This window comes from Schistocerca gregaria, chromosome 5, assembly GCF_023897955.1.
Source record: "Schistocerca gregaria isolate iqSchGreg1 chromosome 5, iqSchGreg1.2, whole genome shotgun sequence".
In the NCBI taxonomy this organism is placed as follows: domain Eukaryota; kingdom Metazoa; phylum Arthropoda; class Insecta; order Orthoptera; family Acrididae; genus Schistocerca; species Schistocerca gregaria.
Genome location: NC_064924.1, coordinates 260,384,514 through 260,405,571, shown reverse-complemented (window position 1 = coordinate 260,405,571; position 21,058 = coordinate 260,384,514). Strand labels below are relative to the sequence as shown.

The window sequence follows — 21,058 nt, the reverse complement described above, 5'->3', positions numbered from 1 at the left end:
TGATGTTTCTATGCTAATCTATGGTGGTCATCCTAGTTTCTAATGATGGTCAAGGGCACCCTGATTTTGTGCCAGGGTGCCGGTTCGTAAACAGCTATTTCCTCTTACTGATTAAGCTCAGGTCTGAGCCTGTTTACCTTGTCCACTAGTCTGGTTGTTGCCTCCTTTACAAGTTCAGCCATGTTTGGCATCTCTAGTTCTCTGTGTATTCGCTCAGTACCTGTCCATGGAGGGGCATTCAGGATCAGCTTCACACATCTGTTTTGCAGCGTCTGGAGCTTTGCGAGGTTGGTTCTGCATGGGATGCCGCAGGAGGAGCATCCATATAGCATGGCCGGTAGTATGATGGATTTGTATATTTTTAGTTTCGTTGCTGGTAGCATGTCCTTGCTGGCCAAGATGGGGTAAAGGGCATGGATGGCTTTTGTGGTTTTTATTTTCTTATCTTCCAGGTGTGTCTTGAAGATCATTTTGCTGTCTAGGGTGACCCCTAGATAGCGGACTGTTTGTCTCCACGGGACCCGCTCACCGTTGATTTCTAGTCTGTCGTGGAGTTCAGGGCGCCGTCTTGTAAATAGGATGGCCTCAGTTTTTGACGCGTTTATTTTTATCCGGTTTAGTCTTGCCCATGTTTCTGTTAGGTCGACTTGCTCTTGCAGCTTTCTGATCGTGGTGTCAAGTCTTCTGTTGCTGGCCAGTAGCGCCGTGTTGTCGGCGAACTGGGCCAGCACTGTGTCCTGGGTTGTTGGTAGGTCGTTTACATACACTGTGAACAGTGTGGGCGAGATGACTGACCTTTGCGGGATGCCCTCGTGGAGGGTTTTTATTTCTGACCTTTTCCCGTTGATGGTCACAAAGCATCTTCTGTTTGTTAGATAGTTGTCAATGAGTTTTAGGTAGCAGCGCGGGAGATCCGTGTCCTCATATAGTTTCACTAGGAGGTTATCTCTCCACACTTTGTCGTACGCTTTTTCCACGTCCAGCAGTATTGCCGCCGTGAATCTGGAGAGATTCATGTTTTTTGTTACGAACTCAGTGATCCTCAGGAGTTGCAGTTCCACTGAAAGGGTTTCTTGGTAGGTGAACTGCTCTCTGCGTATGAAATGGTTGGCTAGTAATGGTTGCCTGATTCTCGGAAGTATTACACATTCCAGCACCTTGGACATCGTTGGCAGCAGGCTTATAGGGCGGTGGTTTTCCGGCTTTGTGAGGTCCTTTCCTTTCTTCGGGATGGGCACGATTTTGCACACTTTCCACACGTCAGGGAAGTGACTTTTTTGGAGGCATGCGTTGATTATACGAGTGAGCAGTACCAGTGGTTTGCGTGGCAGGTGTTTGAGTTGCTCATTGGATACCTTGTCTGGTCCAGGCGCGGAGTTGTTGTTAAGTATAATCGTGCGGACTTCAGCAGTGGTTGTTAGTTCTGCTGCGTCATTGATTGGGTTCGACCTTATTTGTTGAATAGTTGCTTGGATTCTCCTGTTGAAATCCTCTTCATCAGGTAGTTGTACTGCCCTCTGCTCCACTCTGTTTTGTAATTCATATGTGGAGGCAAATATTTCAGCCTGCCTGAGATCGTCAAAAACCATGTTATTTTCGTCCCTGAGGGCCGGTTTATGTTGTTTTGGTGTCCGTAGGTTCTTTATTAGCTTCCAGTCTCGCAGGCGCAGTTGCAGTGCCGCCTTCCTGTCCTCCCAGACCTCTGCTTTCCACTCTTTTGCTCTTTTGTGGATCTCCCTGGTGAGCCTGTTGACTTCTCTCCTTGCTTGCGGGTCTCTGGTTCGGATCCATCTGCGACGTTCCTGGTTTTTCAGGTATTTTAGGTCCTGAATAAGCGGTGGGAGTGTGTTATATTTGACCTCCAGGAAAGTTGTTTTGGAGGATGCCCTTTTATATGCTGTAGTTATCTTATCTGTGATGGTGCTGATGGCTTCTTCTATTTGTTGTTCGGTGTTGAGCGCTGCTGTGGGCGTGACATTGTTGTTTAACCACCGTTCATACTGTGCCCAGTCGACGTTGATGGTTTGCCGTGGTCGTGGGGGTTCCAATGCATCACCGATGTGGCCTGTTACCGGAAGATGGTCCGATGTTAGTGTATTTCGTACTTGTAGGTTCATTTCCGGATCTAGATTTTTTGTGATACAGATGTCCAGTACGTCTGGCCGGTGGAGGCTGTTGAAGGGGATGTATGTTATGTCTCTTGGGGCTGTTATTGCTGCGTTGAGGCGGCCTTGTAGGTCATGGAGTCTGTCACCTCTTGCGTTGCTCCTTCTGCAATTCCAGGCCTCGTTTTTGGCATTAAGGTCACCACATAGGAGGACCCGTTCGTGGTTGTCGAATATCCACGTAAGGTCTTGTTCCTCATATTCTGCTCTGAGGCTGAGGTACGCGGCTACTAGGGCTATTTTGCCTTGCGCCGTTTCTACTTGCACAATTGTGGCCTCGAGTGAGTGCATCGGTGGCATGATTTCGGGGTGGTGAGTGATGTAGGGGCGGATGTATATGGCGGTGCCACCTCCCCGCCTGTTTCTTCTGTCTGTCCTGTGGCAAATCATGTTGCGGTGACGAGAAGGACGTCTATCTTCTGTTCTTCAATGAACTCATTAAGTACTTCCCTTTTGTTGGCGATTCCATTTGCATTGAAGTTGCAAAATCGAAGGTGTTTCTTCTTTGGGGGCCTAAATTCCATTGAAGGTACTGAAGATAGTCATCATTCCTCCGACGACGGTTGTGATCTTGGACATTATGTCCGGTGCTTGAGTAAAGTTATTGATGATGGTTAATATTTGTTGTATTATGTTTGAGTTCTGGACTTTGTCCCACAGTGATTTTAATTGGTTTACAAAACTTAGGATGGATTCTAAGCCGCTGTTGTTGGAGGTGGTTGTGGCGTTGTTGGTTTGTGGTGGTAGAGTTGCCCAGTTTCTTCTTCCCATTCGGTTGGCTTCTGCTGGAGTGGGCATTGCCGTTTGTCGGATTGTGGGTCTGGGTGCTGGCGTTTGTGTTTGTGGTCGCTGTTTGTTGTAGGCCTCAATTGCTTTTTGGAATTCTTCACAGCCTCTAAATGAGGCTGGGTGGCCATCCTTGTTGCAATTTACACAGTGAAGAGGTCGGTCTTTTGGTACTTGGCATTGGAAGGCTCTGTGGTCGCCGCCACATCTGACGCAGCGCGTCGGCATGTTACAATAGTTTGATGTGTGGAAGAACCCTTGGCACTTTTTACATTGTGGAGGGCCTTCTTTGCTCTTGTAGGATTCTACTGTTATTTTTGTATCGAGTAAGTATCTTGTGTTACAAATTGCTTCGTTTTCTGGATTTTTCTACAGTGTGATGCAGTAGACGTCCAATGGACGTAGCTCTTTAGTGTTTTCGTCCCTCTTTTTGTACTGGTGTACATTGGACATTGTGAAATTTTTTAATTGTAGCTCTTCTTCTATTTCGTGTTCTTTTACAGAGTTTGGTAGGCCTTTTATGACCACTTTCAGTTGTCTGTCGGCCTGTGGTTGGTGTGTAAAATTCCCGATTCAGTGGTGGTTAAAGAATTCCAACGCTGTGCGTTGGTCCTTTATCGACTAAAAGTGGTACTTAATCGATTTCCCTTTATGCATGGCTTTGATGGGGCCTTCCATGTACTGTTTGAGGGTTTTGTTTAGTGTCAAGTAATGCCCAGGATATTCAATTGTAATCGGCGGAACGCGCGGTTTTCTAGGGACCGCTCATTGTGCCGGTGTGGTGGTGGTCTGCTGTTGGGGTGGGGCACCCGCTGTTGTATTGTTGGCAACGTCCGGATTGGTGGTGTTGTCATTCAGTGCGTCGTACTTGTTCGCCGTTGGGACGGCGAACTTGTTCGGCGCTTCGGATTCCAGTGACTTTTTTCTCTTCAGCGTTTTCCTGGCTAGCTGGAATTCGCCCTGGCCATCGTCGAGTTCCATTTCCTCGTCGCTTGAGAATTGCGGGTTGCCCGCGACATCGCTGTCTGAGTGGTATGGAGCGTCGTTCTCGGTAATGTTGTGGCGCGCTAGCTCCTGCCGGTGTTTGGCAGCCATCTTGTCGTCCCTGTTTGTGGTGGATTTGGCGTGCTGTGTTACACTGGCTTGGTGTGTCGTGTCGCTGCGGCGTTCCAGTGACGTGTGCGGTTGATCTTGTCTCGTCGGATCGGGGTTTCAGCGTGAAGAGTGGGGGTTCACAGACTCAGACCTAGCCCTGTCCGCGGAGATTGAGATTGCCCTACGGTTTGAATCCTTTCTGGAGGCGCGCGGACGTACCCAGCCCAGGGGGATGTTCGTTGGTTGAACTTCCGCCCGGGGAGGAGGCCCTGGTGCCTCAGGTTGCCCTGAGCTATCCATCCCTACCTCCTCTGGCAATTCCAGAGGAATCTCGCCTACGTTTGCCCTATGTGGGTCACTACAATTTGCTTTCTGGTATTAGCGTACCATTAACTGCGTTATCCACGCAAGCTCGTATTCGAGATCGAGAGACGCAGCGCCGTGCGGTGACATCCACACGGCTCCGCTTCCCGCACTCGAATGTTCCCGCTTGGTGTAATATATATATATATATATTTTCCAAGACTTACCAAGCGGGAAAGCGCCGGTAGACAGGCACAATAAAATAACACACAAACACACACACACAAAATTACGAGCTTTCGCAACCGGCGGTTGCTTCGTCAGGAAAGAGGGATAGAAAAAGGAAAGATGAAAGGATCTGAGTTTTAAGGGAGAGGGTAAGGAGTCATTCCAATCCCGGGAGCGGAAAGACTAACCTTAGGGGGGGAAAAAAGGATAGGTATACACACACACACACACACACACACACACACACACACACACACACACACACACACACACACACACACACACACACACACACACCCATATACGGACACAAGCAGACATATTTAAAGGCAAAGAGTTTGGGCAGAGATGTCAGTCGAGGCGGAAGTGCAGAGGCAAAGATGATGTTGAATGACAGGTGAGGTATGAGTGGCGGCAACTTGAAATTAGCGGAGATTGAGGCCTGGTGGATAGTGAGAAGAGAGGATATACTGAAGGGCAAGTTCCCAACTCCGGAGTTCTGACAGATTGGTGTTAGTGGGAAGTATCCAGATAACCCGGACGGTGTAACACTGTGCCAAGATGTGCTGGCCGTGCACCAAGGCATGTTTAGCCACAGGGTGATCCTCATTACCAACAAACACTGCCTGTGTCCATTCACGCGAATGGACAGTTTGTTGCTGGTCATTCCCACATAGAAAGCGTCACAGTGTAGGCAGGTCAGTTGGTAAATCACGTGGGTGCTTTCACAAGTGGCTCTGCCGTTGATTGTATACACATTCCGGGTTACAGGACTGGAGTAGGTGGTGGTGGGAGGGTGCATAGGTCAGGTTTTACACCGGGGGCGGTTACAAGGGTAGGAGCCAGAGGGTAGGGGAGGTGGTTTGGGGATTTCATAGGGATGAACCAAGAGGTCACGAAGGTTAGGTGGACGGCGGAAAGACACTCCTGGTGGAGTGGGGAGGATTTCATGAAGGATGGATCTCATTTCGGGGCAGGATTTTAGGAAGTCGTATCCCTGTTGGAGAACCACATTCAGAGTCTGATCCAGTCCCGGGAAGTATCCTGTTACAAGTGGGGCACTTTTGGGGTTCTTCTGTGAGAGGTTCTGGGTTTGAGGGGATGAGGAAGTGGCTCTGGTTATTTGCTTCTGTACCAGGTCAGGAGGGTAGTTGTGGGATGCGAAAGCTGTTTTCAGGTTTTTGGTGTAATGGTTCAGGGATTCAGGACTGGAGCAGATTCGTTTGCCACGAAGGCCTAGGCTGTAGGGAAGGGACCGTTTGATATGGAAAGGGTGGCAGCTGTCATAATGGAGGTACTGTTGCTTGTTGGTGGGTTTGATGTGGACGGATGTGTGAAGCTGGCCATTGGACAGCTGGAGGTCAACGTCAAGGAAAGTGGCATGGGATTTGGAGTAGGACCAGGTGAATCTGATGGAACCAAAGGAGTTGAGGTTGGAGAGGAAATTCTGGAGTCGTTCTTCACTGTGAGTCCAGATCATGAAGATGTCATCAATAAATCTGTACCAACTTTCGCATGTGGAAGTTTGTTTCTATTTTATATTAAAAACAAAGAATCCAAGACTTACCAAGTGGGAAAGCGCCGGTACAGACACAATAAACTAACACACAAACACAAAATTTGAGCTTTCGCAACTGGTGGCTGCTTCGTCAGGAAAGACGTGTCTGCTTGTGTCTGTGTATGTATGGATGGATGGGCTTGTGCGTGTGCGCGCAAGTATATACCTATCCTTTTTTCCCTCTAAGGTAAGTCTACCCGCTCCTGGGATTGGAATGACTCCTTACCCTCTCCCTTAAAACCCACATCCTTTCATCTTTCCGTTTCCTTCCCTCTTTCCTGACGAAGCAGCCGCCGGTTGCGAAAGCTCAAATTTTGTGTGTGTGTGTGTGTGTGTGTGTGTGTGTGTGTGTGTGTTATTTTATTGTGCCTGTCTACCGGCGCTTTCCCGCTTGGCAAGTCTTAGAATCTTTGTTTTTAATATATTTTTTCCCATGTGGAAGTTTCTTTCTATTTTATATAAAATTGTTTTGTAAGTATTATTTGTATTTTTACACTGGGTCTGGCCTATGGAAAACTATGCTATCGAACGATTACATCGATAGGTCATGGAGAGAACCAAAGTGTTTAGGATCTTTGGTAGTGTTAACTCTGCCGCATGGAGTGCGGGCAAGGAGAGAGTGGCTGGAGTAGGGCGGTGGAGCAGTTGTGTTGAGTGACACTCCCCTGAGTTGCTGCTCTTTCGGGGTTTGGCAGCATGTAATTGCGCTCGACTTGCTATGATAGTTTGTGACACGGTGTCGCGGACGGGAAGCATTAGCTGGTGCACATCAAGAGCCCATTTCACCTGGTGAAGGCGTGCCAACATCCAGCTTCTGCAACCGCAACGGCTGACAATGACCTCCTCGACTGATGACTTCAAACCTTCTATCAACCAACAAGGAAGACTGGAAGCATGCTAAGTTTTAGATCTGTATGGCAGACCTCAGCTTTTAAAATTGTTCCATTTACCCCACAAAATTACAGCAACTTAGAATGAACCTTTGTTGCTCATTGTCCCAATTGCATTACCAAGCAGGGTCCCTTCCTTTTCCGGAATGAACCCGAGTGTCATTGAAATTCAAACGCCAGCATTAAAGTAATATCATTCCTTTTCACTGCTTTAATTTCAAAGTTCAGTTAAAGTATTCATAGCTGGCTGCAATATTTAGATTACACAAGCACAAATTAAGAGTGCGAGTTTTGTTACCATATTTTAGCTTACCTGTGACTGCAGCTTAGCTTGATACGTACTAAATTTTACTATTGTTAATTCTTCAGAATCATTTAATTCAAGTTCAAAGGTAAATATCTTATTTCTAAATTGCGTAGATTCAAGTAGCTTTTGAAATGATTGTTGAGGTAGCCCAAGACTAACCTTATTTTATTGAATTTCGTAGTGCTTCAGACACAAAGTTCACTATTAATTTCAGTCACTAAATTAACTTTCAATTTTCCAGTTTTATTAATTCTTTTGCTAAATTAAATCGCAGTGTAGCGAAATTTATTACTTCTGACAAACATTCAGTTTTCAGACAACCCAAGTCAGCCTTCAGTTGTCACACTTTTAGTGCTACATAGATGTGCATTAATCTTTCATTTTCAGTTGTCCAAGGGACTGGCAACCAAAATTTTCCCCAAATCTTAAATACCTAATTAACGACAATTAATTGTTAATGTAACGACCGCACATTTACTTTCTTTATTAACTTTACCCCTTTTCAAAATTAATGTCCACCAATTTCATTTGCATTTTTCCTTTCATTCAGACGTAACCCTTTCCTCCCTCTTTACCGACAGATTAACTTGGGTGACGATTGCTTTTCCCAAATTTCCATTAGGTACACGCGTTTTAATTTTTCACTGTCATTAAGGTCGATAAGAGAGGGGAGGTTACAGGACGACGACATTGTCCGTGACTAAAAAATACGTGAAGGGAGGCACATTACGCCGCTGGATCACATGCTGCCACCAACTGAGTGCCCGTGCAATTGACTTTCATGGTGTCCGAGGGTCACCTTAATCTTCTCAGGCAATGTATCACCCTCGAAGGATGCCAAGATGAAGGCACCTGCGGCAACCTGATTATCCCTTGGACCCCAACGAACGCGCAGGAGGAAATGAACCCTTCGCTGCTCTAAATTGGTGTGCAGCTTGGCATCAAACTGCAAAAGAAGGTCCCTGTGGAATATAATACCCTGGACCATATTTAAAGTCTTATGGGGAGTGATGGTAAATGAAACATCCCCAACTTGCTACAAGCGAGTAATGCCTCTGACTGGGCAGAGGATGCTGTTTTTATCAAATCTGACGCAGAGCGAATTTTGGACAAGTCCTCCACCTTCCCAAACGTTTCCTCTAAATGCTCTACAAAGAACTGAGGCTTCATGGACACAAAGCATTCCCCATCAGCTCTCGTACATACTAGGTAGCGAGGCGAATAAGCATCATTGCTATTCTTAGTCTTTCATCCCTCCCATGGTGTGGCCAGAGAGGGAAACAATTAGGCGGCATAACGTGTTTGTATTAAACTGAGTCTTGGAATGCTCAGAGACTGCTGGCAGCTGGCCACCAGCGAGATGATGTGCCACGCTTCACTGCGTTTCATCCACCCTGATGCCACCCACTCCGACCATGGGCCCTCCCCACGGGCACCAACCTGCAACAAGAGCCACCTGGAAGGATGGCCATTGCCAGGAGTCTCAATGCCCCAGGGAAATAGGCATATACTCCTTGGAATAGGTGGGAAGTTAATGGCGCAGGCATCAGCAGAGTGATCCCTGTTTTGTCAGGAGGCTACAACTAACAGAGTACATGGTGAGCCCACCACAACGGACTGACTGGATATCAGGTACAAAGAAGTCCTTGGTCATTGTCAGCGCAGAAAGTGACACAGCATAATGGATGGCAGAAACTGCACCCAAGACATGGAGAGTGAGTGGGATTGCAATGCGACAACGAGAAAGGGGGCTAAAGATCTCAATGCACAATGGACACAATGCACTATGTAAGGCGCACTTCCCCAACTGACTCACTCTTCAGTGCAACTATGGAGGTCAAACCCTACAAGGGACCACAACAAAGGCTGAAACATGTGAGACTCATTTAGTCGCCTCTTACGACAGGCAGGAATGCCTCGGCCTATTCTAACCCCCAGACCCTCAGGGTTGGTTCAGGGATACTGCACCATCTGTAGGAAGATATACATTGCAGACAGTTATTTCTTGTGTCGTCCTTATCCTGACAGCCACAGCTTCAAGAGGGGTTTAAAGGGGCACAGGTTCACTACATACTGAGTTCAGCACATAGACACAAACTTCACACGACACTATTACAGTGACTACAGCTCCTGTAATATCCCTTATAGCTGCAGAGGGCAGGGGTCCGCATTACCGGGAACCAGGTTTCCTGGAGGGCAACGCAGAAAGCAGGTGTAAAGCTTAACAGTTGCTGTAGCTCAGCCAGGTGGTGGAAAAAACAGCCAAAATTCCACTGGAAGATTACATGATCGTCAGACTGGGAAGGCATGGAACACTCACCGAGCGAGGTGGCGCAGTGGTTAGCACACTGGACTCGCATTCGGGAGGACGACGGTTCAATCCCGTCTCCAGCCATCCTGATTTAGGTTTTCCGTGATTTCCCTAAATTGCTTCAGGCAAATGCCGGGATGGTTCCTTTGAAAGGGCACGGCCGATTTCCTTTCCAATCCTTCCCTACCCCGAGCATGAGCTCCGTCTCTAATGACCTCATTGTCGATGGGACGTTAAACACTAACCACCACCACCACCACCACCACCACCACCACCACCACCACCACCACCACCACCACCACTCAGTGAGGCAGTCTACAACTCAGGGTCACCTGCTGCCACCAGATGAGTGCCGAGGCGATTGACATCCATTGTGTTGAGGGCCCAGCGAGATCTAGGTCCTCAGCGGATGCCAGAATTTCCACTTTATCCTGAGACACAGAGCTTGTAGGTAGTGGTGGTGTGGGTCCCACCGCAGTGCCTTGGTACTTGGGGATCTTTTTCTTTTTGGGTTCCTCTCGTTGCTCTTTAGTTTGTCCAACTGGGAGGGCTTCAATGATTCAGCCTCAGGGAATGAGGAGGACCGTGAAGCCCTGAGGTTGCTTCGGCCACTGGCAGGTGTCATCTTTGCCACTCGTAGGAAACTAGGAAGAGATCCCTTCCTTGTGAGAGGAGCCTAAGAAGACTTACGCTTCTCCAACAGAGAAGCATCAAGGGGGCAGGTGGAGTCTGACGGCTCAGAGCCAAATTTTTCTTTCTTTCTTTCTTTCTGGAGAATCCTGCAGGCCGATGAGCAAGGCGAACGGTGCTCTCCGCAGCTGATACAGATGGGAGGCGGGGCACAGGGAGTATTCGGATGTGAAGGATATTCACAATCCAGACAGGTTACATTGGAAGTACAGCGGGAAGACATATGGCCGAACTTTCAGCACTTCAAGCACCGCATCGGGAGAGGGATATATGGCTTTACATCAGAGTGGTAGACCATCACCTTGACCTTCTCGGGTAATGCATCACCCTCATTATCCCTTGGGTGCCAGGGGACGCGCCAGACGAAATGGACAGCTCATCGCTCTAAATTGGCACACAGCTCATTGTTAGACTGCAAAAGAAAGTCGCTGTGAAATATGATTCCCTGGATCATATTTAAGCTCTTATGGGGCGTGATGGAAACAGAAATATCTCCCAGCTTGTCACAGGACAGTAGTGCCCGTGACTAGGCAGAGGATGCTGTTTTGATCAAGACCGACCCTGACTGCCATTTTGGACAAGCCCTCCATCTCCCCAAAATTGTCCTCTAAATGCTCCACAAGGAACTGAGGTTTTATTGACAATAAAGATTCCCCATCAACTCTCATGCATACGAGGTACCTGGGTCTATAAGCTTCGCTTCCATCCTTAGTGTGGCGTTCCTCCCATGTTGTGGCCAAGGGAGGAGAACGATTTGGGGTTGTATTTCTTAGCACTCAAGTCAGACCCTGACCACTTAGAGACTGCTGGTGTTTGACCAGCAGCGAGAGATGACGTACTACACTTCATGGTGTGTCATCCACCCTGATTCCACCCACTCCGAAAAGTAGACCTCCCAACGGGCGCCACCCAGCTGCAGCAAAGGCCACCTGGTAAGATGGCCATTGCTGGGAGTCCCGATGCCCCAGGGTGACTGGCATCTTCTCCTTGGCATACTTGGGGAGTTAATGGCCCATCCATGCGTGGTCAGGGGGCTACAACCAACAGGGTACATGGCGGCCCCACCACAACAGACTGGCTACCGTGCTAGACATCAGGCGCAAACAAGCAAACAAGTCCATTATCGCCGACAGCGCAGGAGACGATACTGCACAGAGGATGGAGGAAAATGCACCCAGGAGGGTGACCTGGACAACAGCTGGAAAATGAGTGGAACTGCAGATCCATGTCGACGGAAGTGCAGATCCACATTGAAGGATGCGGAGGTCTCATCACATGATGGTCACTATGCACCATGTAAGGCATCCTTCCCCAATTGGCTTGCCACTCGGGAAAATTTTGAAAAATGAAGGTCAAACTCTACAGGGGACCACCACACAAAGGCCAAAATGAGTGAGACTTCTTTTAGTCACCTCTCACAACAGGCAGGAATACCTCAGGCCTAGTCTAGCCCCCCGACCTGCAGTGGTGTGTGTGTGTGTGTGTGTGTGTGTGTGTGTTCTCTCTTTTACCAATGAAGGCTGGGGCCAAAAACAGTGTACGTGTCTTATAATTGTGTCTGTCTGCAATTTAACCTCTCCCCTTTCCATCGATAGGTTTTCACCTCCCTTTACATACTGAATTACCCATTCAATCTCTCTCCATCTTCAGCTTGCAACGTCAGCATGTATACCTGAACTAGCTCTTACCAGCTGAAATTTGGACTCTTTTGACCAGACCATGGTTTTCCAGCCATCTAGGGTCCAACCAAGATGGTCATGGACCCAGGAGAGATGATGCAGATGATGATGTGCTGTTAGCAAAGGCATTTGCATCTGTCACCCATTGCCATAGCCCATTAACAGCAGAATGCACCATATTCTCCTAACGGACATGTTTGTTGTACATCCTACATTGATTTCTGCAGTTATTTCATGCAGTGTTGCTTCTCTGTTAACAGTGGCAACTCTACGCAAACACCAATGCTCTCGGTCGTTACATGAAGGCCGTTGGGCACTGTAATGTCTGTGCTGAGAGGCAATTCCTAAAATGTGGTATTCTTGGCACAGTATTGACACTGTGGATCTCAGAAGATTGAATATCCTAACAATTTCCTAAATGGAGAGTCCCATGCATCTACCTCCAACTTCCATTCTGTGTTCAATGTCTGTTAACTTTCCTCAAGCAGCCATAATCACATCAAAATCCTTTCCACATGAATTACTCGATTACAAATGACTACTCCGCCAATGCACCATCCTTTTATACCTTGCATACGTGATACTACTGCCATCTATATAGGTGCACATTGCTATCCCATGACTTATCACCTCAGCATAGAAAAAAATATGTGATAGACTAATAGCTTCTTCCACAAGCGACTTGCATTCTAATTTACATAGGTGTACAGCAATATCCCAAGCACTTTAACTTTATAGGAACAGCATACTAACTTTAATGTATGAGGTATTTTCAAAAAATTCTGGAGCTTTGTCCACAGAATTTTTCTATGCTTACCTTTTATTTATTGTACAAGGTATCCTTTGAAATACTCTCCTCCACAATTGATACACCACTCCCAATGCTGTTTCCACTTCCAGAATTCCACTTCAGACAAAATGTGCAAAGGGAACAGCCCGAAATGTGGCAAGACAATTCAAGATTCATTCAACACGGTAACACACCTACTCATTCATCCTTGTTGGTGCATGACTATTGCACCAAAAACGAAATCACTGTGCTGCCTCATCCTCCATACTTCCAGACCTGGTCCCTGTGGACTTCTTTTTATTGAAAACTCTATTGTAGGAGAAAGGACAAAGATCTGCAGTGACAGAAGAGATGCTGTGTGAGTGCATTATTGTGATGCATGAGCCCGTATTGTCTTGCCACATTTCAGGCCGTTTCCTCCTCACATTTTCTCCCAAACATTTCAAAACTTCCCAGCAACACTTTGTCCCAGTGGCAAAAATGCGTAATGAATTTTGTTTATGTTCCTGATATAAGCATCGTCAGTAGACGCCCAGGGTGTCCTGAACGAGGGTCATCTTTAATTTCCATCCAGCCATTTTTAAATCGTGTGAACCATTGATAACATCAAGTACAGCTTAAGCACTCACCAGTGTAGGCTTCCTGCATCATTTGGCGTGCCTGTAATGGTTTTCTTGAGTTTTTCTGCAATTTAATGCTGAAGCATTCCTCTTCTAACTCTGCCATCTCGAAATTCGCAAACTGTACAACGTCCTACTCAATACAGCACTGAACAATAACTAACGGACATAGAAAAATGAAACTTCTGTCAGTTACACATTAAACACAGTCGTATGCAAGGATGCAAACCGCATTCCACTCAAACACACCATTGGCACGAAATAACAATGTTCCAAAATATTTTGAACAGACCTCGTACATGACATTGGCAATTATTTAGCACCTTTCTCTTTAAAAAAAATAAAATAAAAAGAAAAAAGGAAAGAAACATACATAATTTTTCATGGAATATCCTCCAGTTTGGTTCCAGTTAATGTAAAAATTGACTGTATAAAATTTGGGCTAAGTAGGATATGGGGAAGAGGTGCCTCTAGGTCTTCAATATTATAAAAATGAAACCATCAATAAAAAAAAAACCATTACTTATGAATGGCAAATGCATTCATTACTCGAGTAGGAAGTCTGTTTACTTCAGTCTCAAGTTGAATATCTTCTTATGTCACAAATCTCATTGGAGGAGAAATTGACAGTTCAGTGACCCAGACTATCCAAATAGTACTTCACTTTCAAGAGAAAGCAGTATTTGTAGCAATGGCAGTGTCTTTCTTGTTAGTTTGTTTACAGTAAGAAACTTATTTATCCATGTATTACTCCCCTCAAATAAGTGAATGCAAACTCCCATCCGTCAAATGTTTTCTTCGACAATTTGCAGGTGGGTAAATTAAATATGCATCAAAGTGCTACATCAGCTGGGTAGAACAGGATGATTTTTTCAGACAAACATTAATTCTGACACAGAAGCTGAGAAACTGTGTATCAAAATTAAAAGCTTCATATCATAAAAGGAAGCAACTACAAAAACACGTTGGAAGAATAGTGTTAAGAGAAAAGAAACAGATTTTGTTCGAAAGCTTGAGATCCTTTTTGACATACCACATACTAATGAAGTTTCCATTGAATAAGATAAGTAGCTTTAGACCAATGAATGGTTGAGAGGACGGCCATGGTTTATGTATGGAGTCAATTTCCAGAGCATTTGAACATCCAGAAGCAGTTGGGAAATTGCAAGAGCAACATGCATATGAAATTCAACAGGTTAATAAATCCTTTATTTGTGAATTTGTAATGTAAATGTTAACACCAATATGGAAAAGGTAAGATTGCTACTCTCCACATAGAAGGCACTGAGTGGCAGACAGACACAATGAGCAAGAATGCCAGAAATTTTCAGCTTTCAGATGATACTCTTCATCAAAAATAGAAAACGCATACACAGGCAGTTGGACTTTAGTGCCTGGAGATGTGTGTGTGTGCGTGTTATTTCTGATGACTGAAATCAGCTGAAAGCCAAACATTTCCTGCATTCTTTTTCATTGTGCCTATCTGCGACACAGCAACTCCACTCTGTGGTGAACAGTAATCCATCCTTTCCATTTTATTGATATTCCAATCTGGACTTCCCACTGTTTAACAGATATTATAAATAAATACATTTGAAAATAAGAGTAAAACTAACTAGTCATCAAGGAGTGTTAAATTTACTCACAATTCGTTCATTCAACTTGCTATCCTTAAGATGCTTCCTATCGTATTTTTTCTGGCAGCAACCAGCCAAACTGATGACAAGTTCCATTAGTGTTGAATCAGAGTTACTTGATTTTGACAAAGCTCCAAAATTTAACCAACACAAGTATAAAAGGGAGGAGGAGATCGTGCAGCAATGACTCCCAAATACCTTGTCTGTGTGGTATGGTTTTTCCATTATGTAGGGTGAATAGCGAAAGCTCTATTGCTTGAAAATGTGTGTTCCTGGATTATTCTGAATTACCTCCACAAGAAGAGTGAGCAGTTTGTTATACATGTATTTTCATTTTCGGTGTGTATGTTGAAGTGTGGTTCTTTGTGTCTTCTACAACCAAACCACTGTATATGGATCTCAAAATGCTTTTGAAGCTTTATAAATATCAGACTGCTCATTATAGTATATCTCATGGAGCTTTAAACTGAAGAATCATATATAATACCACCCTCCAGAGTACACCTCTGCACTCTTTGAGCCTATTTTGTTTTATTATTTGAAAATGAAAATCATGCAACAGACCCATCAGATAGCAATATTAAAAGGGTTCAGAGTAGAAATCAATCAAATCTAAATATCAATAATGCAATTTAACACTTTATTTCAAATAAAAGAAAACCATTTTTAGCAGTCTGGACTTAAGTGAAGAGTTCCTTATAGAACACATCATTTGCTGAGGACAGGGCAATGAGAAGAACACAGTGCCAACTCATTCCCGTGAAGCTAGAACCATCATCTGCGCATTGTGCATATATGAAAGCAGACATGACACATACAGAAGTATTGACAGCACTCAGAGATAAATATCTTCTAACTAGTGCTGATTTTCTCCTTTAGTGCTATTAATAGTAAAAAAAATCATCAAATTATCAAGGACAAACTGTAGTAGAATAAAAATTGAATCAAGTTAATACAACAAATTTAAGTACTAAATTGAAAGCAATTTGTTAAGCAGCAACTCCCATGTAATTTTTTTTTAGATAAAAAGTAAATGAGTGAGATGGATTACACTATTCCCTCCACCCCCTCCTGCCCCCACCCCCAATACAGTGACCTTGGGTATGGCTCCCCCTTTTCCTATGGAGCCCTAATTATACACGACCCTCTTTTCGTGCAATGGAAACAAAATAGTGGACAGCACAAAGACAAAATCGAACTTGAAAAATGATAGCCATGTTAGGGTACACCCTAAATCAGCAGCTGAATATTGCTAATGCTGGTCTTTAGCCACAATAATAAAGTATGAAATGAGTAACTGCCATCACTCTTACATGTGCTCATGTACATCATTGCTGCATCATGAGCCACGTGCAACCCTTATGTAATGTAAGATTGGTGTTTGCCATCCTCTATGCAAGAAACCCTGCTTTTGAAAAACGTGAAACTTTAAGTGCTTGACATAACACCTATTGTGAAGCACAACAGTAGGTTTTGCTGAAGTATGTGGAGTATCCGATTTGTAACTAATTTTCAAGTAAAACAAAACAGTAGATTTTGAACACATAATAACCAAAAATAGGAAGTACTGTAATTGAAATAAAATTTATTATTTCTAGTTATCACTTTAGGCAAACTAAACACACATCTAACAAACGTGCCTAAGATAAAAAATAATTATAATTCTTTAAAAAAAGTAGATGTGCTTTTGTAGCACACAGAAAAGACACATGAACTCACCTGACCTATCAAGTGTTTTACTATGTGATATATACACCGCAAATAGCTCAGTTCATTGGCTACATTTCCACATGAAATTGCTTGACAGCAAACTGAAGCAAATGTATGAATATCTGTGGGATTTCCTGCATATTCCAAATGTTTTTTGGAGATGTTTGAAGCTAGTTCAGCCAAGAGTTTTTCTGCTGCACACCCAGCATCATCTCGCATAAGAAAATCCTAAAACACAAATAATATACAAAAAGAAAAAATGCTTACCAAATATAAACATCATTTTCGCTTCCTCTGACAATATATTGTTTTGTTCGTTGCTCTTATCTTTATCTAATTGAAGATAGTATTAAGTTCAGTATTTTCTCATTGCCTATGTCTAAGGACAACATAATATGTTGTTAAGAAAGTAACAATAAATTAGTTCTTCTAACAGAAACACTCGTAACAGTAAAAGTTAGAAGGCTCAAAATATAATGAACATTAGTAAAATTGACAATAGTAAAATAAGGTGGGAGAAATAATCAATTCAGTGGGTAGGTGATGCAGCATTCTAATGTTCTTCAGGGTTCAGCATGTGGCAGCATCCAGTGCCAATCCATTGTAGTCAAAGTGTTAAGGATGGGAATAGAAAATACTCTTTTGGAGGAAGTGTAGACCTGTTGAACTGTTCTCTCGTCACCAGCTAGAATCAAGGATAAGGGATCCTTAAAGTTTTGTCTTTATCACAGTTCTACCACAAAAAGTAAAATAGTGTTACAGAAAAGCAGTTAAAACCGAGTAAATGAGGGGTAACAAGACAGCTGGCTGATGTGGTAGGGTCAAAGGCCCAGCAGGCCCAGTATGTGGCAAGCAACTTCCCAACCATCTCGACCCTGTCCAAGAAGCAGTCTAAAACATTATATTAAAGAAAAAAGCCACTCTGTCAGTGGAAACTAGAACCAGTTCAACTCTTCATAAATTGAACAACATTAGAGACAAAGAATCCCGAAGATCATGATTCACATGGAGAGCAAGCAGGAGGCTGTAAGGCTCTGAAAGCACAATGTGGGGGTTGCTTGTGATGTAAGATAAAACTATGGGTTACTCTGGTATGACTGCTGCAGAGGTTATATAGGACAGTCTATTCCTTCCAGGAGGAATGAACAAGGAGTGCCACACTGCCATCGGGTCTTAGATATTGCAAAGCTCATTAAAAATAACACACCAAAGAAAATAATTATTTTGGAAAATAGAATATAATTGGATAGATAAAGAATCTACTCACCGAGTGGCGGCAGGAGAAAACACATATAAAAGTTAAGGAAATGCGCCAGTAGTTCCTCCTCCTGGCAGAAGGGGAAAAAGGCATGAAGGAAAAGGAATGGTGATGTTCTGGGTGACATTTCCGCAATTCTCCCTATTTCCTAAGCCTTGCCTTCATCCCTCTTCCTTCCCCTCCAACCATTCTGCCAGGAAGAGGAGCCACTGGCTCTTAAAGCTGGCACATTTCCTTAACTTTTACACATGTTTTATCCTGCTGCTGCTACTGCTTGGTGAATAGACTTTTTAATCTATCTGATAATACCATTTTTTTGAAGTTTATCAAAGAGTACACCAGACCTCGTTCCATCTCCAAGTGAGCTGAGGTCTTATTCACATCTGGGATCGTCAAACTGAATGTTGATCATGCAATCACTTCTCTAACCAAACAATTGGCCTATTCATTCTCCAGGATAATGGGGTGAAATTATAAGATTATTGTTGATAAGTCAGGAGTGCACTACATAGGGGAAGCTGCCAGTGCACAGGGCACATCGTTTGATCAACACTTGCAAATTAATAAACAGACTGCCAAATCCGATTGCATACAAAACATATGTGCTTCAAATGTCAAGATGTCAAACTACTTTCCTTGTATTAGCAACGTTTTCTCTTCCTCTCAAGTCACTTTCAGACTGTCAGTACAGAATATGGGTGAATTTAATTTGAGAATTTTCTTGTAATCATTACTGGTGTGAAATTTTCAGTACGTTCATTGTCTATAAATGAGCAAGTGTGTGCACAACTAGTTTTGTTATAATTTTAATAAAAATTAAATGGGACAAAAGGAATCCAAAAAGTTATTTATATGGTGATGACATCCTGTAGGGGGGTCCAATATTTGTTTTGTATTTTATTATCTTGTCTGAGATACAACTTGGGGGGGGGGGGGGGGGGGCATGTGGGAGATGGAGTTTTATAGCATAAATCCCAATGTTGCTGCAGGTGCTGCTTTCAGCTACCAATGCAACATGGAATGCCGTTGAGGACATCAGAGTATTACATTATGATTTACTTCAAAGACAATACAACAACAATATAAACAAACAACTAGATGTTGTATATGTTTAGAATCAGCTTAGCTACTGCTCAAACTAAAAAACTTATGTAATAAAAGTTCATTTCAAGTTAAATTTTGTAGAATTTATTTAAAGCTATTAATGTCAGAAGATTTTATTAAGAGTACAGGAAAGTTTTATTACTGAAAATGAAGAAAAGCAAAACTGCAATAATTGGACATGGGTTCCAAAGATCCTTAAGGATGTCTCTCCAAAGAGTCTGTTTGAGAAAATAGGAGTTCAAAACCCAAAAGTCTCAACAGAAGATTGGAGAGTAATCAACCAGAATGCTGTATCTGAAGGACGAACCATGGAGGTGGAGGTCGGAGAGAAGTCACTGAAGGCGATGCAAGAGCAAGACCTGAAATTGTTTTCAGGGTTCTCACAGGTTGCCGTCAGGGTAACAAAAGACCTCAAAAGCAATGATGGCAACAAGATTTAGACTTGAGGTGCTGCAGTTTAATCTGCAGCACAATGAAGGGGCCACTGCTGCCCTGAGCTGTCGCCTGGGGAGATACTAAATGGACGTGGCCCTGATACAAAAACCCTACTTATATAAAGGGGGCGTATAGGGCCTCGATAGCACTGGAGGTAAGCTGATTTATGCTATAAATCTAAGAAACTCCAGAACATGCATTTATGTGAGAAATGGAATTTATTTCATGCCAATGATGGATTTCTATTCCAGGGACCTGGTGACCATCAGGATCCACCAACATGAGGAAGGTATAACGAGAGAAATTGTTTTGACCTCAGCATAGCTTCCTTACCAAGACAGTTCTCCTCCTCTGGTGGTGAGGAGACTGACGGAGGCTTCCCATCGGCAAGGCAACCTGCTGTTGGTTGGATGTGATGTCAATGTCCACAACCTAGTGTGGGACTGCAAGGACACCAACTGTAGATGTTAGTACCTTCTTGAATTTCTCTTGTCTAACAACTTGGAGGTCCCAAATAGGGGTGTCGAACCTACATTCAGGAACAGCAGAAGGGTAGAAGTAACTGACAGTACCTTTGCTTCCATGATGATGGGCAGCTATGTCAAACAATGGCATTTGGCGTTAGAGCCATCTTCATCGGACCACATGTATATTAAATTCAAGGTTGAAATGAGAGAGAGACCACAGCCTATATGAATCCCAGGAAAACAGACTGGGAGACATGAGGGATCTTTACTTAAGCTTATCAGAAATTAAAACCTTGAAAAGGAATTCAGTAGAGTTTGAGGAAGTAGCAGAGGCTGTAACCTCTGCCACAGTGACCTCATACCAGGACAACTGCTCAATCACCAAGAAGTGCACAAATAGGAGTGTGCTTGGTGGCAGCAGCTTGGAAACGTAAAGAAGACAAGTACAAAGACTGTTTAACTTTGCGAGACATAAAGGAGAGTGGGCAAAATATCATGAGGCCCTTATCAACTACATGGCTGCTCAAGCCAGACTTCACAAAATCCTCACTAGAGTACCAACACAGGATGTATGTTGAGGAAGGAGGATGGGGAATATACAAAGACAGCACACGAGATGCTGGAATTGCTCCTTAAAACTCACTTCCCTCAATATGCTATGGCAAATAACATAGATCAGAATGCGATCACTGAGAGACAATGGTTCTCAAACATTCAAAAAGTGGAGTGGGAATCAGCTAAGTGTCAACTTCAGTAAAATCCAATTGGCAGTGGGAACATTCCAATCGTTCAAGTCACCTGGCCCAGAAGGAATCTTTCCAGCTCTCCTGCAACAAGCAGGAGAGAATCTTAGAGTCGTATGCAGGTTATTCAGGGTTAGCCTAGCAGCAGGAATCATTCCCAATGCCTGGAGGGCAGTGAACATTGTCTTTATTCCAAAGCCAGGGAGACTATCATACCAAGGCCAAGGATATGAGACAAATCAGTCTGTCCATTCTTAAAACATTGGAAAAACGAGTTAATGA

At 44.0% G+C, this 21,058-nt stretch overlaps 1 protein-coding gene across 1 annotated transcript in view; it reads right to left on the bottom strand.

Moving 5' to 3' along the window:
* The window catches only part of LOC126273459 (uncharacterized), a 232,339-nt gene that overhangs the window by 176,374 nt on the left and 34,907 nt on the right, over positions 1-21,058 (bottom strand). Inside the window, exon 3 of the mRNA XM_049977016.1 lies at positions 16,779-16,997. Coding sequence (XP_049832973.1) covers positions 16,779-16,997 — 219 coding nt within the window. The remainder of the gene's footprint in view (positions 1-16,778; positions 16,998-21,058) is intronic.